The sequence below is a fragment of the Agelaius phoeniceus genome, chromosome 8 (genome assembly GCF_051311805.1).
Source record: "Agelaius phoeniceus isolate bAgePho1 chromosome 8, bAgePho1.hap1, whole genome shotgun sequence".
In the NCBI taxonomy this organism is placed as follows: Eukaryota; Metazoa; Chordata; class Aves; order Passeriformes; family Icteridae; genus Agelaius; species Agelaius phoeniceus.
This window is the reverse complement of record NC_135272.1, coordinates 24,018,741-24,038,762: the sequence shown is the minus strand read 5'-3', so window position 1 is coordinate 24,038,762 and position 20,022 is coordinate 24,018,741. Positions and strand designations below refer to the sequence as shown.

The 20,022-nt window shown below is 41.3% G+C and overlaps 2 protein-coding genes across 2 annotated transcripts; one reads left to right on the top strand and one right to left on the bottom strand.

The window, feature by feature from the left end:
• The first annotated feature begins 8,254 nt into the window (after positions 1 to 8,254).
• RPF1 (ribosome production factor 1 homolog) lies at positions 8,255 to 13,737 on the top strand. Its single transcript, XM_054638308.2, has 9 exons — positions 8,255 to 8,470; positions 8,553 to 8,609; positions 9,747 to 9,827; positions 10,189 to 10,284; positions 10,965 to 11,118; positions 11,654 to 11,736; positions 12,588 to 12,769; positions 12,856 to 12,982; positions 13,345 to 13,737. The coding sequence occupies exons 1-9, from the start codon at positions 8,315 to 8,317 to the stop codon at positions 13,384 to 13,386; spliced, it is 978 nt and encodes a 325-aa protein (XP_054494283.2). The 5' UTR covers positions 8,255 to 8,314; the 3' UTR covers positions 13,387 to 13,737.
• Positions 13,738 to 13,890: 153 nt separating this feature from the next.
• On the bottom strand, positions 13,891 to 18,429 carry GNG5 (G protein subunit gamma 5). The gene is made up of 3 exons (XM_054638309.2): positions 18,243 to 18,429; positions 16,997 to 17,152; positions 13,891 to 14,917 (listed from the first exon to the last, which is right to left on the bottom strand). The coding sequence occupies exons 1-2, from the start codon at positions 18,321 to 18,323 to the stop codon at positions 17,027 to 17,029; spliced, it is 207 nt and encodes a 68-aa protein (XP_054494284.1). The 5' UTR covers positions 18,324 to 18,429; the 3' UTR covers positions 13,891 to 14,917; positions 16,997 to 17,026.
• Positions 18,430 to 20,022: the final 1,593 nt, after the last annotated feature.

Here is a 20,022-nt window from a genome sequence, read left to right as displayed (position 1 = left end):
AAGAAATCCTGTGATAAAAAGGCCAATGTAAGACCAAATCTCATTATGAGTTTCATTTCTTTGTTCAGTCAAACCCTGTGCACCAGTCAGGATTGGCTCTCACAAGCTTCCACTGTAAAATTATACAAATGAGGCTGAAATCTAGGCCACAGCTAGAAATAATTCTTAGGAAGCTCTCTGGATTTCCTGGAGGGCAAGGTGTGGCTTTGTGTGTGGGAGGTAAATGCCAGTGTTTTTCTGTTACCAATAATTATGTGCAGCTTGAGTTTCAGTAATAAGAGCTACATATGCATGCTGGAAAAAAAGAGTTTATCTTACACTGGGATTATACGTTCCAAGATAAATGTCTTACATTGCTTTTATCTTTGTTATTTTGTGATTAGCACTTTTAAATGTCCAAAAGAATGCACATAGTTTATCAACACATAAATAAAAAATACAGTTACTGAGAGTTTGTAACATAAAAGAGAAAGAAATCTTGTAAATCTTCATATTAGCCCACCAGTCTGTCTTCATATTTTGGAACTACTATATGCACTAGCATTTGTTTTTATTAGCTTCAATAATTTTGCTTTTGATGTTTTTTATGATCGCTGCCAAATACAGAATATGCTTTCCAGAAAATTATACTGAGGTGAACACACAACACTGAAATATCAGTCTTAAAGGATTTGATAAACCAATAAAGAAAGAAAATCTTATCAGGGGAAAGGGGCTTGGTAGCTTAAATAAAAGAAATACTGCAATTCTAATGACTATTAATCAAAATATAGCAATACAAACAGGAAAAAAAGCCCGACTTTAATGTAGCTAAAATGTAGCCTGTTAAATTATTTTAAAGTCCATTCATTGCAGTGTCTAACCCCCTACCATATGAATATTATGGAAGATATTCTACAATTCTTATAAAACATTTGAAAGGTCTTTTTCTACTTCATTTTGAGTTTTCAAGCATCATGGGTTTTCAGGCCAGAAGAAAGCACCACAAGTCTCCAGCCTGACCTTTTGCATGGTACAGGTGATAATTAGATTGAGGGATGTGTCCTTTGGGAAAAAATCCACCACCTTGGTTTATAGATTTCATGTGAAAAAGAATACTTCACAGGCCTATGTATCAATTTGTTTCCCAGGGTTTAGTTAATCCAAGGGGTTTTCTGTTTGTTTTGATTTTAGTTTTAATCAAAAAAGATCTCTTGACTCAGTTTTTAAACGTTGCATCTTCTAAAAGATTTGTCTGTTAAACTGAAGATTTCTATGATTATTCTCTTTATTTATGTAATTTCAGGTGAGCTAGTTCTTCCTTGATTCATTGATGGGCCAAAGAGATGAAGCTTTTTAAGTCTCTTTTGTAAAAAGGGTTTCTAGATCCCAAAGGAACCACATAGTTCTGCTTAACCAGTTTCTCAGTTTTTGTCTCAGTATCAGGGCAAGACCTACTGTTCCACCAACAAAATCCCCATTGCTGCAGTGCTCCCCACATTTATTCACAAGGATGGCATTTCTGTGTGTCCCTAACTGCATTTCTACATCACTGCTTTTCATGATGCAGCCCTCCCTCAGGTAAATAAATTACATTTTTCTTTTCTAGCAATATTAGCCTGCACTTAACTATCCTAAAATGCACATTGTTCAAGTTAACTCACCTAGATTCTGGGAGCAATGTGGATTAATTTCTTATCATGTATCTCTTTACAGCTTCTGTTTCTTACAAAAGATTATTTTAAAATTTGTAAAATAACTAGTATCTGTCACTAGCTATTTATAAATACTTCTCACTTATTAATAATGCCAAGTAAAAAAATGATCCTGACTATTTTTCTCAATTTAAAATGCAAAGTATATACCAAGAGCCTAGTGTAATATAGCCAGACACTGAAATGTATTGAAACAGAGGAATATTTACGTAGTATTTTGCTTATTCTCGATAAAATGTGTGTTGATACCATGGAGTTAAGAGCAGTCTGCAAGGGAAAGGGAATGACGGTTTCAGTTGACACCTTTTACTTTGTAATAAAATAATCACCTTATTTCTGTAGTAGCACCTACAAATTATGATGCAATAATTTTGAACAAGGAGAAAATCCTTCTCTATCTGTGGGCAAACTGCATGCAGAAAAAGAAGCAAAATTATTGGTTATACCAACTCTTTTTTTTTCAGCAAAATTATTCCACTACTGCACAAATATGCCTTAATATAAAATAACAGAAATTTAATAAATAAAATGAAAACACAAGGTAGCATATTCTGAGAAATACCTGCCTAGAAATAAGTCATACTCTAATCTTGGATTAACTCCTTCTTTTTCCATACATAAAGGAGTGTTTTATTAAGGCAGCCCAAGCTATGTGTAATTGCACCAGCAGAAAGATACAAGCATCACTTTCTGCAAAGAGAACCACACCTCCCAAGAAACACAAGTTTTTCTACATACCCACAAGGCTGATGAAATGTTGCCATTGCTATCTTCTCTTTTACAGGATAATTCTTTAGCAAAGGGTAGGGATCTCCAGAAGCAGTACAATAAATTCAGCAAAATACCAGGTTGAAAACAGTAGATGCTTCTTCAGTACTTTGCCATAGGTAACTATTAGATAAACTTCTCAAAAGTCTAATTGTGTCAAAACACAACTTTATTGTCCATAGAATTTCTATTTGGGGAAGTATTCCAGTTTTCTACAGTGGACACTTGAAACTCTAGCAACCGCCATTATCTTTTTTTTTCCAGCTTATATACAATTAATGCATTATCTAATATTTATAATCTACTAACCAGAAGTGCTGACACACTTGTAGTAAATCAAACACCCAGTACTAGCCAGGCCAATCTGTCCAGATTAAGATAATGACCAGCTATGCCATCTTGATAAGTCTTGTGGGAAAAAATTATTATGTTGGTTATAACCACATGTTTACTACTGTGTTGACATCCATACATAAAGTCTTTTTTTTTAAACTCATGTGAGTTGAAAACTGGACACTCATATGCAGCAGAATATGGAATCCCATAATTTTAAAATAATACATTTGCAAGGGTTTTTTGGACTAATTCCTTATAAAATGCCTTCTTTTTAAAGTCCTCTCCTTTGCTTAATTCTTCCTTAGATTGTGCAAATCTTGCTCAGTCAGGCTTCCAAAAGCTTTGCTTCTTTTGCTTTCTCACACGCACATAACCACAGGCACGCTCTGAGACGTTTGACACAGAGCACTTGGACACATCCCTACTCTTTGCACAGTGTTTCAGCAGAACGTTGCACCAGGAGCTGCTGCAGCTGCAAGAAGAGCAGGAGGGGAGAGCCAGGGAGCTACAGCTCTGTCAGCCTCAGCTCTGTCCCCAGCCTGAGTGTGGAGCAAACACTGCTGGGACACATTTCCTAGCACCTGAGGGACACAAAGGTGGCTGAGAACAGATGGTGCAATGTGGCCTTGCCAAGGGCAGACCTTGGATGGGAAGACTGGCTCAAGAGGAAGAGCAGTGCGTGCTGTTTACCCTGACTTCAGGGAGCCTTCAGCATGGACTCCCACAGTGTCCCTGCAGTCAAATGGGTGAAATAGGGAGTGGAAAAATGTGCAAGGTGGATGGATGATCAGCTGGGCTGTGCAGTGAAACAGGTGTTGATCAGCAGTGCTAACTCCACATAAAAGGAGGCTGGTTACTAATGGTGTTCCTCGGGGACCCATACAGGGGCTAAAACTCTTAGTGTCCTTTTAAATGGCATTATCAGCATGTTCAGATGTGATTGATACTTTTTGTGAGCAGGGGTGTCAATACTCAGGAAGATAAAGCTGCTATTCAGAGGGGTCTTTGTTCTTTTTTACCTTTGTTTTCTTTCTTAAACCTAGGACTTTTTACACAAAAGTGTGAAGATTGTAAAGAAGCTTTAAAAAGCAAGAGCACTACAGAATGAAAATTTTAAAAATTCATTTGGTCTCCTTATTGACCCATAGTACACCAAACTTTTTTAAACACTCAGTCTGCATTCCTCATTTGCTCAGTGATGTACCTGAAATCTGGTATCTAGAATGATCCTGAGCATGCAGACATTAATTGTGAATCTAATTGAATATAGTTGTGGTTTGAATGTGTCATGCTAAATATTAGCAAAATAACTTTTAGGTGTCTTACACTGGGCATTCTAAGTGTGTTTGATAAATTTTGTTTTGACAGACTAGTTTAATTTTCCCATCTGTATAATGGACATCATGCCTTCTTTCCAATAAACATCTTAATGTTTGTACTCAGCTCAGGTACTGTAAAGAAGAGCAACCCAGAAAAGCATACGAAAATAATTTTTTTGGTGTTGTGTTATGGGATGAGGACAGGGCGTTGAGAGCATATAGTAAGATCTAGTGTTCATCCTGAAATATTAAACAATACCCAACTTTATTGTGCATGATACCCATTTTATCCATTAGAGAGATTGCCCTGGGTGACTGAAAACACTGAAATTAAAAAAGATTGTAGGTAGACAAGATCCACTAAGGAATGCAAGCCTGTAAGTCTCAAACAGATGATCCTGAAAAACTACCCACACACTTCCTGCATAGTCACCTGGCAATTTAGTGAAGTTCACTCCTGGAGAAACAGCCCTGGGTATGCCTGAGTCTGGGAACAATGTGGAAAGAGCTAAGCAGTTCAGCATTTATTTTGTGCTTATGCCTAGCTGGGTAAACAAGAGACTGTTCTACAGTGGAGGCCCCAGATGGCTTGGTACAATAATACTTACCAAGCACCAGCGGCTTAGGCTCTCAACAAAACACAATTGCAGGCTTTCTCTAGAAAATGATGGTGTGGATGTCCCCCTGTCATGGGACAGCATATCGTGGTGGGCCCATGCCCAACTCTTTCCTCAGCAGAAGAGAAGTGGGCTCAAAGACAGGTTCTCCTGCCACAGGAGCATCTCCTACCACTCTGACTGTTCCACCCTGGTGAGGCCACGTTGTCCATCCTTCACTGTGCTAAAAGCCCAGCAGAGCACCAGGCCAGGAGCGTAGGAGGAACCAGATTGTTCAGCTCAGAGATGAGAGCATACACAGAGAAACTGAGGCTGGTTACAACCCATTCTCTATAACTTGTTTTTTGTTGTGTAACTTTTAAAGTAAACTACAGGGAGAATACTGAGATCTGGCCAGTAGTCAAATCTTGTTTCCCTTCAGAAGGAGAGTGCCCAGCCTGGCTATTTGATTCAGCATTTTCTAGATCTTATTTGACACACAGTACCTTCAGCTGGAAGAATGAAGATACTTCTCACCTCAGAAAAACCTGCAGACTTGTGGTTTCAGTGTTCCATTGACAAGTAAGATGATAATCTCCAGAGGCTGGAAAGTCCTGTCTTCTGTATCCTTCTTCAACTCTTCAACTACCAGTTAAGCAAAGCCACTATCACTGACTCTGCTACACATTCCATGGTGTCCAGCAGCCCCTGGAACACCTCCCAGAGAGAAGCTGTGAGCATGAGGGGCCTGCTGAGGGTTCAGATGTGATCAAAGCTGCTCTGCAGTCTCAAGGCTGAGGTGTTTATCTACACAGCACTGTGAAGGGAAAGAGACAAGTAGTATGTGCTCTCAACCTTCAGGAAAACAAATTTAAAAAAACCAAACAAAACAAAACAGGAAAATAGCAAAATAGTGGTTATTACATAAAAACAAACAAACAAAACCCAACCCAACCAACCAAAACAAACAAACAAAACAATAAAAAGGACAAATAAGAAAACCCCACACCTCTAAAACAGTTCTCTTAATTATTGAATCCAAAGGTACCTTACCCTCTTTTCTCACCTCTTTCTACATTTTCTTACTTAATTTCCCCAGATGAATTTTTTGTCATTTTGACTTAATCTCAAAGTGTTTTTTCAATTTTTTGAAATGACAGAACAGAAAAAACCAAAACAGTGCTCCATTGATACAACTTAAAATGATGCTTCACTATTGAGCTGGGTTAATTTACAGAAGTTTTCCTCCAAAATTTCTAAGTGCTGACATGGAAGCAATGTCTTCATTCATCACTTTTCTATAGAGAACTTGCTTGTTAAGGGGTTTTGTGTGGGTGGGTGGGGGATTGTTTGAGTTTTGGTGGGTTTTTCCCAGTTGTTTTGTTTTTAACCAAGCAGCTTCTTCCAAAAGATTTTTTACCTTCCAAAAGGTTTTTTTACAATGCTACCTAAGTTGTAAAATAAGAATATCCTGGTAAAAATGTTATTTGCACAGAACTGAGTTCATAGCTGAGAAAGACCTCGGAACTTCTATGAAGAAATTAAAGTAATACTATGCATGCATTTATTTGTTGGGCCTTCTATTGAAGTTATAATTGTACCTTGTCAGTGATCTCTACCAAATCCTGAGTGTGTTTCTGGTGTCTTGTCGTTGTCCCTCCCCTGCCCTAGGAAGTTCTTGTATCATTGTGTATCATTATTTTGTTCCTCTGAGTCCTTGGAAGAAAGGTATTTGAATAATACCTTTCTTCCAAGGACTCAGAGGAAGGAGGTTGTCATCCCTCTTGCTAGGAGGGAGAAAGATAATATGTTTTTTCCTCTTGTATGCACTCAGTGATCCCAACAAAAACAGCATTGCAAACTGGAACTACAAACAACATAGAACTCCCTGTATGCTCTGCTAATAGCAGTGATGAAAATCTCTGCTAATGACTTTGAGAAATAACCTTGCAATCTCTGACATCTGCATCAGCTAGAGAGATAAAGTTACGGCAGTCCTTGGTTAACATATTCTCAACAAAATCCTCTCAACCTCAATTACCATGGAAACTACTTATCCTTAAGGCAGTAAGGATAGCTGAAATATTTTCTCTTGACAAAAAATGAGAGCGAGGCCAGAAATATATGGGATTGTGCATAATGAGGCCTTTGATCTTTCATTTCTGTGTTAAGCAGAAGTAATCTCAGTGAAGCAAGTTGAGTTGCAGAACAAAATTTGTTTATAGGACAGAACAAGGCTTAGGACATTCTCTATTATTCTGGTTATTTCTAGGGTTTTTTTCATTATCTTCCTACATTTATGTTAACAGATTTCTTTTTCCCTTTACTAGTGAGAGAAAGACATAGTAAAGACAAAATGTACTTGTATATAAAATTAGTAGACATCAAGCTTTGAAAAAATGCTTGGGACAAATGGAACTAAGCAGTCCCATTGAGGCTCAGAATTTTGCAGTCTAAAATTAAAAATGTCTCCAATTTAGAACAGGTCCCCCCAAATCCCTGAGTACTCAATTTCTATAAACCACTGTGTAGTCTTTGCTGTGCAGAAGCATTTGCACATCTCTAAGCATGAAAATCAGCTCAGGAATAGAAATGACTTTATGTAAATTGAATCTCTAATTTGCTGTAGGAGTTCTTGTTTCATTTTAACATCAAGTTTTTACAGACTTTAATGGAATAAAAATAATTTTTGGGAACATTATCATCAAAACGCCTATGGTTCCTAATAAACAGGTGCTCCCCAAAACTTAAGTCACTTTGAGCAAAGGTCTGAAAGTGTGCACATGTGCAGGCACTGCTGGGCCATGATGTTACCTGCAGTAATGTAAGCCCATCAATGTGTCACGTTTGCTCAGAGCTTCCCACTTTGGCAGCTAACTTGGTTTATAAAAAACACTGCAGCAATAACCCCTATGAAATACACCGATTTTATCTCCAGGTTCGCTGTCTGCTGAGCAATGAGCCCTGACATGTCGTGGGTCGAGAGAGGTGACTGCGCTCTGCACTCAGCCTCGAGTATTGTGTACAGTTTTGGGCACCACGATGTAAGCTGTGAGGAGCAGCTGAGGGCACTGGGTCTGTTCAGCCTGGAGGAGACTGAGGGCAGAGCTCACTGCAGTCACAGCTTCCTCGGGAGGGGAAGAGGAGCAGCAGGCACTGATCTCTGCTCAGTGACACTGACAGGACCCGAGGGAACGGCCTGAAGCTGAGTCAGGGCAGGTTTAGGTTGGATGTCAGGAGAAGTTTCTCCACCCAGAGGGTGTTTGGGCACTGGAACAGCTCCCCAGGGCAGTGGTGACCACACCAGCCTGAGAGGTCAAGAAGCGTTTGGCACATGGTATGTGCACATGGTGTGACTCCTGGGGTCCGGTGCAGGGCCAAGAGCAGGAATGATGACGCTCCTGGGTCCCTTCCACCTGGGAACACCCAGTGACGGTGTGCGCGCCATGCCCGCGCTCCGCTCCGCCCCGCCCCGCCCTGCCCTGAGCGAACCCGCCCTGAGCCCGCCGCGCGAACCCCGTGCAGCGCATGCGCGGCACCGCCCGGCGGGGCAGAGGCCAAGGGTGAGGGGCCGGCCCCGCCCCGTAGCGGCAGCAGCGCCATGGCGGGTGAGGGCAGCGGGCCCGGGCCGGGGGATGGCGCCGGCCCGCCCGCCCCGGAGCGGGTGCTCTTCCCGCCCACCTTCAGCGTGTCCGAGATCAAGAACAAGCAGCGTCGGCACTTCATGTTCCTTCGCTGGAAGCAGCAGCAGAGGAAGGTGGGGTGGGCTGCTGCCGCGGGGCGGGGGAGGCCCGGGCCTGGCGAGTCTGGCTAACGGAGCGCTGTTCCTCTGCCCGCAGGAGAAGTTGGCCCTTAAGAAGAAGAGGAGGAAAGAGCGAGAGGCTCTCGGAGACAAAGTAAGGGTTCCGGCCGCAGGAGCCGGTGTGGCGGCGAGGCCGCTCCTTCCCCGCCGCGAACGGGGCGATGCTCGCCAGGGTGAGGGTCCTGCAGCTCTGCCCGGAGCTGGGGCTCCTCAGCTTCCTGAGCCAAGGGGTTTCTCCACAGAATTCAGGGAAGTGAAGCAGTGAATACAGTGAAGGTGATAAAACACTGCAACAGGATGCCCAGAGTGGACGCCCCATCCCTGGAAACGCTCAAGGCAGTTTGAGCGGCCCAGAGCAGCCTGGTCTGGTCCAAGATGTCCCTGCTCACTGCACTGGAATAGATGGCCTTTAGAGGTCCCTTCCAGCCAAACCATTCTATGATTGTATGCGCTCTGTGCTCGCTGGCTGTGGTAGCCTTCAGAGACACTGCTGTCTAGCAGAGATATCAAACAGCTGACTTCAGAAACCTTGTTGCTCCTGTGTTTAATGATGCTATAAACAGGCAGGATGAGTTTTAAACTTAATGACGTAACACCACTCCTGAAAAGTTGTCTCTGATGTGATTGCTGTGGCACTTGTGTTGATATTATTAGGAATTCTACTCCAATTTTAATTTCTGGGTAGATTAAAACAATCAGAGCTATCCAAACCATCCCCAGACCAGTTATCTGCTGGATTCCAAGCCTAGCTGTGAGGAAAGGTTTTGCTTCCTTCCTGGACTGATTGAATATAGTCAGATGTGAGTTCCTGTATTAAAATAGTCTCACTAGAGTAGTGTAAGTTAACAGGGTAAACATTAAGGGCTATTAGTCATTAAATTCTAGATATCAAGGTTAAAATGTGTTGCAGTTGAAAGCAGAATTCTTTTCTTCTACAGAAGAAATACAAATGGAAAGAAAGTTCCCCTGTTTTTTTGTTTTGTTTTGTTTTGAAAAGTGACATTGTTCCAGTGGTGCTTCTCTGCATCTGATGCTCTCTGGTGTCCCAATAGCTGTGCATATTTTAATTAAAGTTATGTAACTTCTTTTTAAAAGTGGCATCAAATAAATAATACTTACAGTTCTCTATAGAAATACAGACTGTATTATCATAGTGTGTGATAGAATGTGGCATTTTGCAATGCATTTAATGACATTAATATGTTATGTTAATCAATTTTCTGTATTTTAGGCACCTCCAAAACCTGTACCAAAGACTATTGAAAATCAACGAGTGTATGATGAAACCACTGTAGATCCCAATGATGAAGAGGTAACTGCATGTGCTAATAAGTTAATCATTGTTTTTCTGACAAGGGACATAAACTGACTGATGAAACTGAATAATCCCCACTTTCCTGTTAATCTGTTGATTAATTACTTTTTACACATGATGGGTTTACTAAGAGGTGATGTCATTCTTTCACTATCTGTATTTAATAATTGCCATACTGATATTGGTAGTAAAAGCTGCCCATGTTCATCACATTAGATTCTTAAAAATGTGAAAACCATGTACCTTCAGGTGATTAATTACAGACTAGATCTTGTGAATTAAAATTTAGATCCCATTGAACAATTGTTCCTCAGGTATTTTGTACATGGTGGATTTAACAAAACTTCTGTTCTTCCAGGTTGCCTTTGATGAAGCAACTGATGAATTTGCACCATACTTTAATAGACAGACTGTTCCCAAAATTCTTATTACAACATCAGACCGACCTCGTGGGGTACGTATGTTTTACTTGGAAACCAAATGGTTATAAGATACCAGGGTTTTCATCCTGTGATTGTTACATTAAAACTGAAGATAATAGCATACACATGGATTTTTTCTGTCATTTTATTTAGTGCCCAACAATAACCTTGTATGTGTATGTAATCCATTGGTTTCTCCAGCACTGTTTGTTTCCTACATAAAAAAAAACCCAAACTTGTGCATGTGTTCTTGTATTGAAATGATCAGTATTGCCTGATTGAAGAGATTACTGACATTTTTGAAAGCCATAAAAGAAATTGGTTTAAAAATAATAAAAAATACACCTCAAACAGTTGGTCTGAAAACTCAGACATGAGTTCATGAAGAAGTAGTTATATTGTATTTTGAGATTCTGTGAACTTTTTATAAAGTAGTGTCCTTTATAAATAATGAATGTGGAGAGTATGCTTTTTACATTTTCCTGCTTTTCTGTGATGGAGGAAGAGGAAAAAAGTCCTTAAAAAAATCTCTGGTGTACTGCATTCTTTACTGCAAATTTTTTGCACTAATTGAATGAAGTAATTTAATAGCTTATCTTTAAAGAGATACTGGAAGTAATAAATGCTCAAGGAGTGTAGTTGGAATGACCAACCTTCTGTTCTCCTAACAGCTGAATCCTGCACCCTGCAATTTAACTCCCCTGTTTTGCAGAGAACAGTGAGATTCTGTGAGCAGCTGGCTACTGTTATACCCAACTCACACGTCTTCTACCGAAGAGGGCTGGCTTTGAAAAGAATCATTCCACAGTGCATTGCAAGGGACTTCACAGATTTAATTGTCATTAATGAAGATCGCAAAATACCAAGTATCCTTTTGTGTATTTATCAGGGAAAGGAAACAATTCTGTCATGCACATCAGAGATCTACTTTATTCTGTTTTCTTTCTCTTCAGTGCAAATTACAGAGCTAAAAATCACTGTGCCAACTTGAGTGTCTGATGGCTAATGGAACTTGGATTGATTAAAGAAAGTGTTGGCACTTTTTTCTTGTTTGTAATGCATGGTTAAGCAGTTATTATTTCAGTAAATATAACAGTTTGATTAATTAACAAGTTTTTCTGACCAGGACGATCCATCTTTTTTTTTCTGGCTAGATAAAACATGCCAGAAAATTTACGAATTTGTTAAATGAGAAAGCAGTAAAGGAGAACCCTTGTTAGCATGTAATGGACATCCTTCAGAAAGCTACTTAACTAGTTTGGGAATGTATGTTTGAACATACAACAAAACCTTGGGAATAGATTATGGATCTAAACCTCTTAACATAATACTGCATTTTGCATTGAATATTCCTCTGTAAATTACATGCTTGATTTTACCAGCCTTTAACTTGGTGCACAGATGGTCTTGTTTTAAGTCACTTGCCTGATGGTCCAACTGCTCATTTTAGAATGAGTAGTGTGCGTTTGCGTAAAGAAATAAAGGTGAGACTCAAAAAATTTGAAAAATGGGTTATCTCTTTGTTAATTATAAATATATCCAGTCTACTTCAACTGTCAAAACTGCATTTTGATATGATTCAGCTTGATCTTGTAAATGTGTTTTTTGGCAAGCTAACAGGAGACTAAGGACTAGTGTATTCTACTTCATAAGCAGCATATTTCCATTTTCAAGCTTATTTGCTGTATTTCTTTAACTGCCAAGTATTTTATAATCTGACAAGTATTTTTAAAATCATATCATTAAACAGCAGATGATAACCTACATCAGTAGGAAATACCACATGTCTAGCATACACACAATAGGGTATATGAAATCAGCAGTGTAAAGGTTTCATTAGATGTAGTTTGTCTTGAATAAAACCGAGATCATCTTGTTCCTATAGCCCTGTCACCTCTTCTTACTATTGCTTACTTAGCCCTAAGTAATTTGCAGTAAAATGGGTTTTCTTCTTTGAAATAAGTAATCTCTACTTAGTTTTTAATAAAGAAGCCCATATACTCTCAGTCCCATATATCCCTAGTTGGTATGGGGGGAATACTTCTATGATGGGTAGAGTGCATTGTCTACTATAACAGGTTCTGCTAAGAGTAAAAAATGGTGCAGGAGAAAATGTAAAATTATTTGTGCTTTTTCATTGAATTTATATTGTTGAACCAAAGATCCTTATGTTACCAGCCGCTCCTTTACATGTTTATGAACTTAGATTGTGTTTGAAAGAATGATTAGGGCGTGGTTTTGGCCCTGTCCTTCTATTTCAAACACCTCTTTGGTAATACATTAAAATCCTTTTGCATTCAGTCTGTTCTTTGCATTCTTGTTACTCTGATTTCAGCGGAAAGGGAAGGAGCCCACGGAACACGTCCCTGAAGTGATCCTGAATAATTTCACAACGCGCCTCGGCCATTCCATCGGCCGCATGTTTGCTGCGCTCTTCCCACACGATCCTCAGTTCATTGGGAGACAAGTAGCTACATTTCACAACCAGAGAGACTACATCTTTTTCAGATTCCACAGGTGACATTTTCCACAATACTCATTTACAAGTGAGAGAGAATAATCTTGTAACTTAATTCCTAATTTTAATTCTTTTCTTCCCCAAGATATATCTTCAAGAGTGAAAAGAAAGTGGGAATTCAAGAACTTGGGCCACGTTTTACATTGAAGCTGAGGTCACTTCAAAAAGGAACCTTTGATTCCAAATTTGGAGAGTATGAGTGGATTCATAAGGTATGTCTTAGTAATGATAATAGTTCTGCTTGGGGAGACTAAATCTGACATGAAATGTAACTAAAAATCTTACCCTAGAAAAGTGGTATAAATGCAGTTCTCAGTGTCAAAGTATTTAACTTAACTATTTAGAGGTGTATTTTAAAAGTCATGCAAAGCAGAAGCATCCTGCTGTATTTCAAATAAAAAATAAAAATAGCAAGGACAATGAATGTTAATATACCATAACTACTTATTTGCAACTCTACTGTACAATAACTACATTTCACTTTCTGCCCTGCTATAAAGTGGAGTGGCCATCCTTGTTTGTTTCATCCTGTTGCATGAACTTGCTGGTAAACAACTTTTCTTTTAAATTTCAGCGTCGAGAAATGGACACAAGTAGAAGAAAATTCCATTTGTAAGTGAAATCTGCCAGTTGCTGGTGACCAGGAATACAGCAGCTGCTTTGAACTATGGATGATCTTAGACTACTAATGAATGATAATGATACTGAACATTAAAACTTTCTACAGCAGCAGATCAAACAGGATGTGCCTCTCTTCCTTTTTGTAGCCAACATGACAAGGACAGCAACTTTTTCCAGTTTAGCAGGAAAAACTATGGCTGTATTTGAGCAACTTGTCATTTAGCCATCACTAAGGATTTGCCAGAAGTGCTGCTGTGCTGTAGAAACAGATTATGCTTCACAACATCAAAGACAGCAAACATGTTGGTTAAAGAAATTTTCAAAATAAAATATTTCTAGTTTTACAGTTCTGTTTTATTTTTTCAGTTAACCCAGACATCTTCAGGTAAGAGATAAATATTTGAAACTTATTTCTAACTTACAGAATGCTGTTCCTGACAGTATGGGTAGAGTTTTTCCAAAAAGGTTCTCCTATCCAGAGAACACAGAGAAGGCAGTATGCAATCCATGAAATCCATGGTATTTTATTTCATTAGCATTTTGCATAAAATAGGCATGTTGCTGAAGTTACAAAAACAATATGCATAACTCCTACAGGCATCTCTTCTGTAAGTATCACATTGACAAGAGGTCTGTATACCCAAAGCAGTTGAAAGGATGGGAAAAAACTTGTAAAACCCCCTTACAGGACATTCATAAAGCTATCATTTAAAAATGCTGCTCAGTGACTGTGAGGTCTCTGAGCAGGGTTTTCCCCATTAAAATTTTAAAAATGCTTCTTCAGCCTCACAGCAACACTCAAGTTTGTATTATCTGCACATAAACTACTGTTTTGCCTGAAGTTGGCACATTCACTGGCAGCTAAAAGGTCAAGTTTTCTTTGAGCTACTTTCTTTTCATGTACAGCTGTAAGTGCTTTTTCATATTTACCTAATGAATAAGAAGGCACATAGAGTAAGTTATCTCCTAGGGCAGAATTCCTCATTAAGATTAAGAATAATTTACTCTGTCCTAATGTGATGTCTATGATATGGCCCAGCTGTATAGCTGAATTATAAACAGTCCCATTTTTTTTTCTGTTCTATTTCTGTTATGCTTCTAAGTATGGTACTGCTGGAGCCTCATTGTTCTGAAGGACTGTTAACCCCAGGCAGACTTGCAGCAGCAGAGAACATTTACACTCCTCTCTCTGCTCTCCAGCTGCTACAGAGTGATGCACTGTCTGTGAGGTGCCACCATGCCCAGAAGTTAATCTAATTCTTACAGTAATTTCAAGACCAGACTAAGTCAAGACACTTTTATTTTTTGCTTGGCGTATAAAACTGATTCCCGTATGAAACAGAAATCCATAACTAACATACAGTTCATCTGGAGAGGTAGATGGTAAGAAGTTTGACGACAGTAGCACTTTTAGAGTTAGATTTGGCACATTAAAGCTAAGCTTTTTTACAGACTTCTAACCAGGCCGCTCCTTCAGGCACTCTGCCCATACACACATCTGCAGGTAGGAAAAGATGCTAAAAGATCTGAAAAACAAAACCAAAATCTAGTTAGAAAGGTATCAGCAAATCAAAGAGTACATATTTCAGATTATGCCATGGACAACTGTTAAGGAAAAAAGATCCTCTTTTTCCACAGCTGTTTTAGTAGTTTAAGAAATAAACTTGAAATGAAGTCATGCCCAAAGATACAATAAGATAATCAAAGCTCTTACAAAAGAACTGAAGCTTAGTGTCTACTTGAAACCAAACTGCAAAGTGAAAGAAGGAGCTGTTCCCAGTCACTTTCTGCTCACCAAAACACCAGGTTTCTACTTTGCCTTTGAAAAGCAGGGAATTTGTTGTGTAACTAACAAATTACACTTCCTCCTCGGTGAGGTGGTGCTGACTGTGCAAACACAAACGCTACTGGCTCATCAAGAAAACACAAAGAATCACCTCTTTTCAGGAAGTGCCTGCAACAGATACTGCAAAGTGAAATAATTTCACCTAGAGGTAGTGTAACTAAACCAGAAATTAGTTCCATTCCAAAGGCTGTAGCAGAGAAAGAAGATATTAAGCCCTGTGTATGCAGGTGTGGTGTGAGACAGAGGAAACACTGTCTTCCTACATCCACACCCAGGAATCCAGGAATTTCTTAACCTTGGCAAACCTCGGTGGGCAATTGTACATGTCACAGATTAAGTACAGTTTATTTGGCTTTGTGTAAATTTTCAGTCTATAATGCTTACAGATGATTTGATTTCTTCCTTGGATTAATGCTTACAGCTGAAGCTACACTAGTGTAACATCTGAGGGTTTTTTAAAAATAACAGTAATAGGCAAAAATTCACAACAGAAGTAACTTTAAAAGCTACAAGAACTCTAAAGCACATTTCAGTTATACTGTTGTAATTCACTGCTCAAAACAATGTGGGATGTAGTTTTGCTTGTTAAATAGTTACAGATCAACTTCTGTGTTGTTACTATTGTAGCCTTTAAACGTGGTTATTCTGCTAGTACACACATCTGCAACTTTTCTACAGTCTGCTTGTGGGGAGAACAATTTTATCAATCCAATCTGACTGCGGTCACCCTTCTATAAAGCTGACTAACAGCACAATTTAAATCTAGCAAACTACAGTTCTTTGGATGATAGAGGTCAGCTACACAACCAGAATTTTTCAAGGTTACGACTCACTATGAGATTTGTAAGGATTGTGAACTATGGTTAACTGTGTATCAGGTGCTTTGAAATCACATCTGAGCTCTCATCTCCAACAGATCCACGTCAAGGGGCAACAGGAAAAGAGAACATGGTAAAAGAGAACACGGTAAAATCATCATGCATTTAATGTGGTCAAAATAACCGAGTTATTGTGACTCTCTGAATTTTGGCAAAATTATCGTGGATCTAAAACTCACCTTTCTAAAGAGGTTAGCCTAAAATCTAGTCACCAAAATGGCAGATGAGTGAGTAGTCTTCCTGGTGATAGCAGTAGTGCTAATGAGCCTATGAAAGCTCTGGAATGAAAATCCAAATGAGTATTCCACTGTTTCTAGTTATTTAAACTGCTACCCCTGTAGTAGCTTACTTGAGTGGCATATGGGCTTTTAAAAGTAACTACTTCTTAAAAAGATCATACTTTTTTCTTTTGGCAGAGAGGGCATCTCCCCCCCCCAGTGGTCCATGCTCTTCTTGGGGACCACCACCACTAATCTGTTTTTGGAACTGTTCATTAGAAATTTAAGAACCAAAGTCTGTTTTATCTGCCACAATTAGGATTCACTACATCAATTCTAAGTGAGAAAAGGGAAATAATACCCTTATAGAGAGGAAGATACAGTACAATTACTGTTGGTCCAAAGAGCAGCTCAGTAAGTAGCTGGTCCCACCATTCTGCTACACAAACTGGTGGAAGCTCTGCACCAGCAAAGTGCTGCTCATAATACCAATGGCCAGCACATGTCCACTACAGAACTGTGACCAGAAAAAGGGAGAAAGGACCAAAAATGGGGATCGAGACTAACACCAGCTGCACAAGTCAGATGTTTCTGAGTGCCTTTCATAGAGCCTGTCTCATTTAAATGACAAAAGAGTTTATGAATTGTAATTCAAGAACTTACCACTGAAAGATACTGAAGTAGTTCACATAATTACAAAAAGGAACAAACTTTCTGGGGTCTGAATGGATTTGTACTTGATGATACTCCCGTCAGTAGGGGATCATGTTGGGCATTCTGCAGGCAGAATTGCTTCAAGTCAGCTGCAGCTTGAGAAACCTAGTTATAATAAAAGCTGGCATTAGAATTCACTGAATGTGCTTTACCGAGGATGTGGTTTTTATGTTGAAAAGTACAAAGAATATTACTAAATTATTCTACAATACAGTTTATGTAGATTTTATGTAATAATTTCATTGTAGCTTCTTTGTTTCTTAAAGACAAGAAGATGAACAATGTAAGAATGAGAACTGATTTGGAAGTTTTAATTACCATAGTAAACTTTTAAGTATGAAGGGTGACAGATGAGCAAGATCTTGGAGATTACTTTATTAAATATATGAAGATCCTTGTTCTGGCATAAACAATTCAAAAATACTGTCTGTGGTTTAACATGTTCTACAACACTGAACTTGCATTTCAGGCTCCCTTGGAAAGTCATCCTTATGATGAGATAATGGGGTTCTGAGCACCCTTATAAGGGGTTTTTGGCATGCTGTGCCTTGCTAAAAACTGATCAGTGAAAAATTCTTTGTCTTGCTTTTCTTTGCCGTAACTCTGAACTCATACAATAAAGCGATCGAAGTTTCAAAAAGTTGCATCTTCCGCTGACGCTCGGTATCTGCAGTTTGCCCGGTTTCTCTGCCGTGCCAGGCGCGGTCTCGCCCCGGCGCGGCACAAGTTCAATGCACTCGGTGTGCCTGGCAGCGACATCTCCATCTTGCCGTGCCGGGCCAGCCCAGCTTGTTGTGCGCCCCGCCCGGGCGGGCTCCCCGCAGAGCCCGAGGGAAGGGCGCTCCTCGCTCCGAGAGCACGGACGGGCAGGGCGGGCCGCGTACCTCGCCCCGGGGAGCGCTTCGGCTGGGGAGCGGCCCCGAGGGGCGGCGGGGAGCGAGCGGCCGTGCCCCGGGCAGGGGTGGCGGCGGAGCGGACGCGACTACGCTGCCGATCCGGGCTCGCCTCGGCCGGGGAACCCCGACGGAGCCCCGGGAGAAGCCCGGTGGCCGCCGCCCAGCCGGGTCCGCGGGGCGGGGCAGGGCAGGTGGGAGCCGGCGGCCCCGGCCCGGCCCCGGCGCGGCGGGCGCGGCCCCGGGGCGGTGAAATGGCGGCGCGTCCGCGCCGTCCCGTCCCGTCGCGGCTCCGCGCTCACCTTCACGCGGGTCACACTGGCCTCCAGGCGCAGCTGCTGCACCACCTTCTTCATGGCCGCCACGTTGGAGGAGCCCGACATGGCGGGGTCGGCGGCGGGCTCGGCTCGGCACTCGCGGCACTCCCAGCTCAACTTTCCGGCGCGGCCACAACTGCCCGGAGCGCGGCGCCTGCGCAGCCGGGGCCGCTCCGTGTGCCGGGACGGGCCCGCCCGCGGGCACGGGAATAACCCCGCCCTCGCACTTTCATCGTGCGGACTGCCGGGGGAGGCTGGAGGCTGCTCTCACACCCAGGTGGCGAGTCTTGGTGGTAATACCCACTGGCTTCCAGTTTGGGGGTCATTTTGAGATGCAGTGAATGATGTTCCTTACTTAGTTCGTAGTAGCAGTTTGAGTGTTGACTTTAGCCTGGAGGATCAGTTTTCTACTCCGAGTTCATGCAGGAAGTGCCCGGGAGCAGCAGTGAAGTGGGGCACGGGGTGACATCAGGTACAGCATCTTCCCTGTCGGCGGGAGCAATGGCAGAGCCCGTGCTGTGCCTGCCTGTGGCGGGCAATGACCGGGGCACTGATGGGTGTCACACCTGAGCCCTTTGCGGGAGCTTGCAGGTAAAGACACTGTTGCAGGCCCTGCTAGGCAGGTATTTCCCACTGACATGAGGAAATCTTAATTCCACAGCGCCAGAGTGAGACTTGGAAGGTCCGGTCACTGGTGCTCGAGAGCAGGTGAATTAGAAGTAGCTGGGGTAGAGGCAGGAGGAGTGGAGAGATCTCCTGTTGAGAGCAGGAGAACAGCACCTGAGTTCAGCAGGTGAAAATCCAGAGGAGGTTTGTAACCTCAGAGGGGCTGGAAGAGCCTTCAAAGCGAGAACACCAAGGAAACTCCTAACAAAAAGAGGAAGATGGAAACCAGCATTTTAGCAGAGCCTGTTGCAATAGGACCAGGGGAATGAGCTTAAACTAAGAGAGGGTTGATTAGAGATGAAAGGAAGAAGTTTTTTACACTAAAGGTGGTAAAAGCCTGGAACAGATTAACCAGAGAGGTGGGAGATGCCCCACCCCTGGAAACATTCAAGGTCAGATTGGACTTGGGGGTCTGGACAACCTGGCCAAGTGGGAGGTGTCTCTGCTCTCTGCAGGGCTTGGACTAGCTGGCCTTCCAAGGTCCCTTCCAACCCAAACCATTCCCTGATTCTATAACATGTTAGGACAGAACCATGGTTATAGTTTATGGAAATATTTTTCTGACATGGTTGCCCAGCACAGTCACGTTTCCTCAGAACACTGCATTTGGCTGGCACAATGTGTTTGCTGCAGGTCACAATAATTATCACTTCATCAGATCCAGGTCCTGCAAGAATCCTGCTTTGTGGGGATTTAGGTCTGTGCCTTTAGGAAAACAGTGGAATTGTATAGAAAGTTGTATACTACCAAAATATTTTTATGAAAGGGGAGAAAATGTTAAGAGGAAATGCTCTAGGGCAGATCTCTTAGAGGCACAGGGCTATGATTTAGCAATTCCCCCAGTTACTTAGGTGACACTCACTTGTGTAGAAGGTGTGGTTGGTTCTGTTTGTGGTTAGCTGGAAGCTTTCTGCCTCAGCACAGACACAACTTCCGTTTTCATAAGTGGAATGAAGATCAGTAAATGAAAAAAGGATATTTATGGAGTAACTTCTGTCATAACAGATTATCATGAAACTCATTCTTAAAGAATGCTTCAATCAAAAAGAAAATTAGAAAGCCCACCTGGCATTTGCTGTGGTGACATGGAGGGACCAAC

Excerpts from the sequence above, each read along its gene's own strand:
- RPF1 (XM_054638308.2), top strand. The coding sequence starts at position 8,315 with ATGGCGGGTGAGGGCAGCGGGCCCGGGCCGGGGGATGGCGCCGGCCCG. Across the intron at positions 9,828-10,188 it reads TAGATCCCAATGATGAAGAG|GTTGCCTTTGATGAAGCAAC; the intron begins GTAACTGCATGT and ends CTGTTCTTCCAG. Across the intron at positions 11,119-11,653 it reads TGAAGATCGCAAAATACCAA|ATGGTCTTGTTTTAAGTCAC; the intron begins GTATCCTTTTGT and ends CTTGGTGCACAG.
- GNG5 (XM_054638309.2), bottom strand. The coding sequence starts at position 18,323 with ATGTCGGGCTCCTCCAACGTGGCGGCCATGAAGAAGGTGGTGCAGCAG. Across the intron at positions 17,153-18,242 it reads CCAGTGTGACCCGCGTGAAG|GTTTCTCAAGCTGCAGCTGA; the intron begins GTGAGCGCGGAG and ends TATTATAACTAG.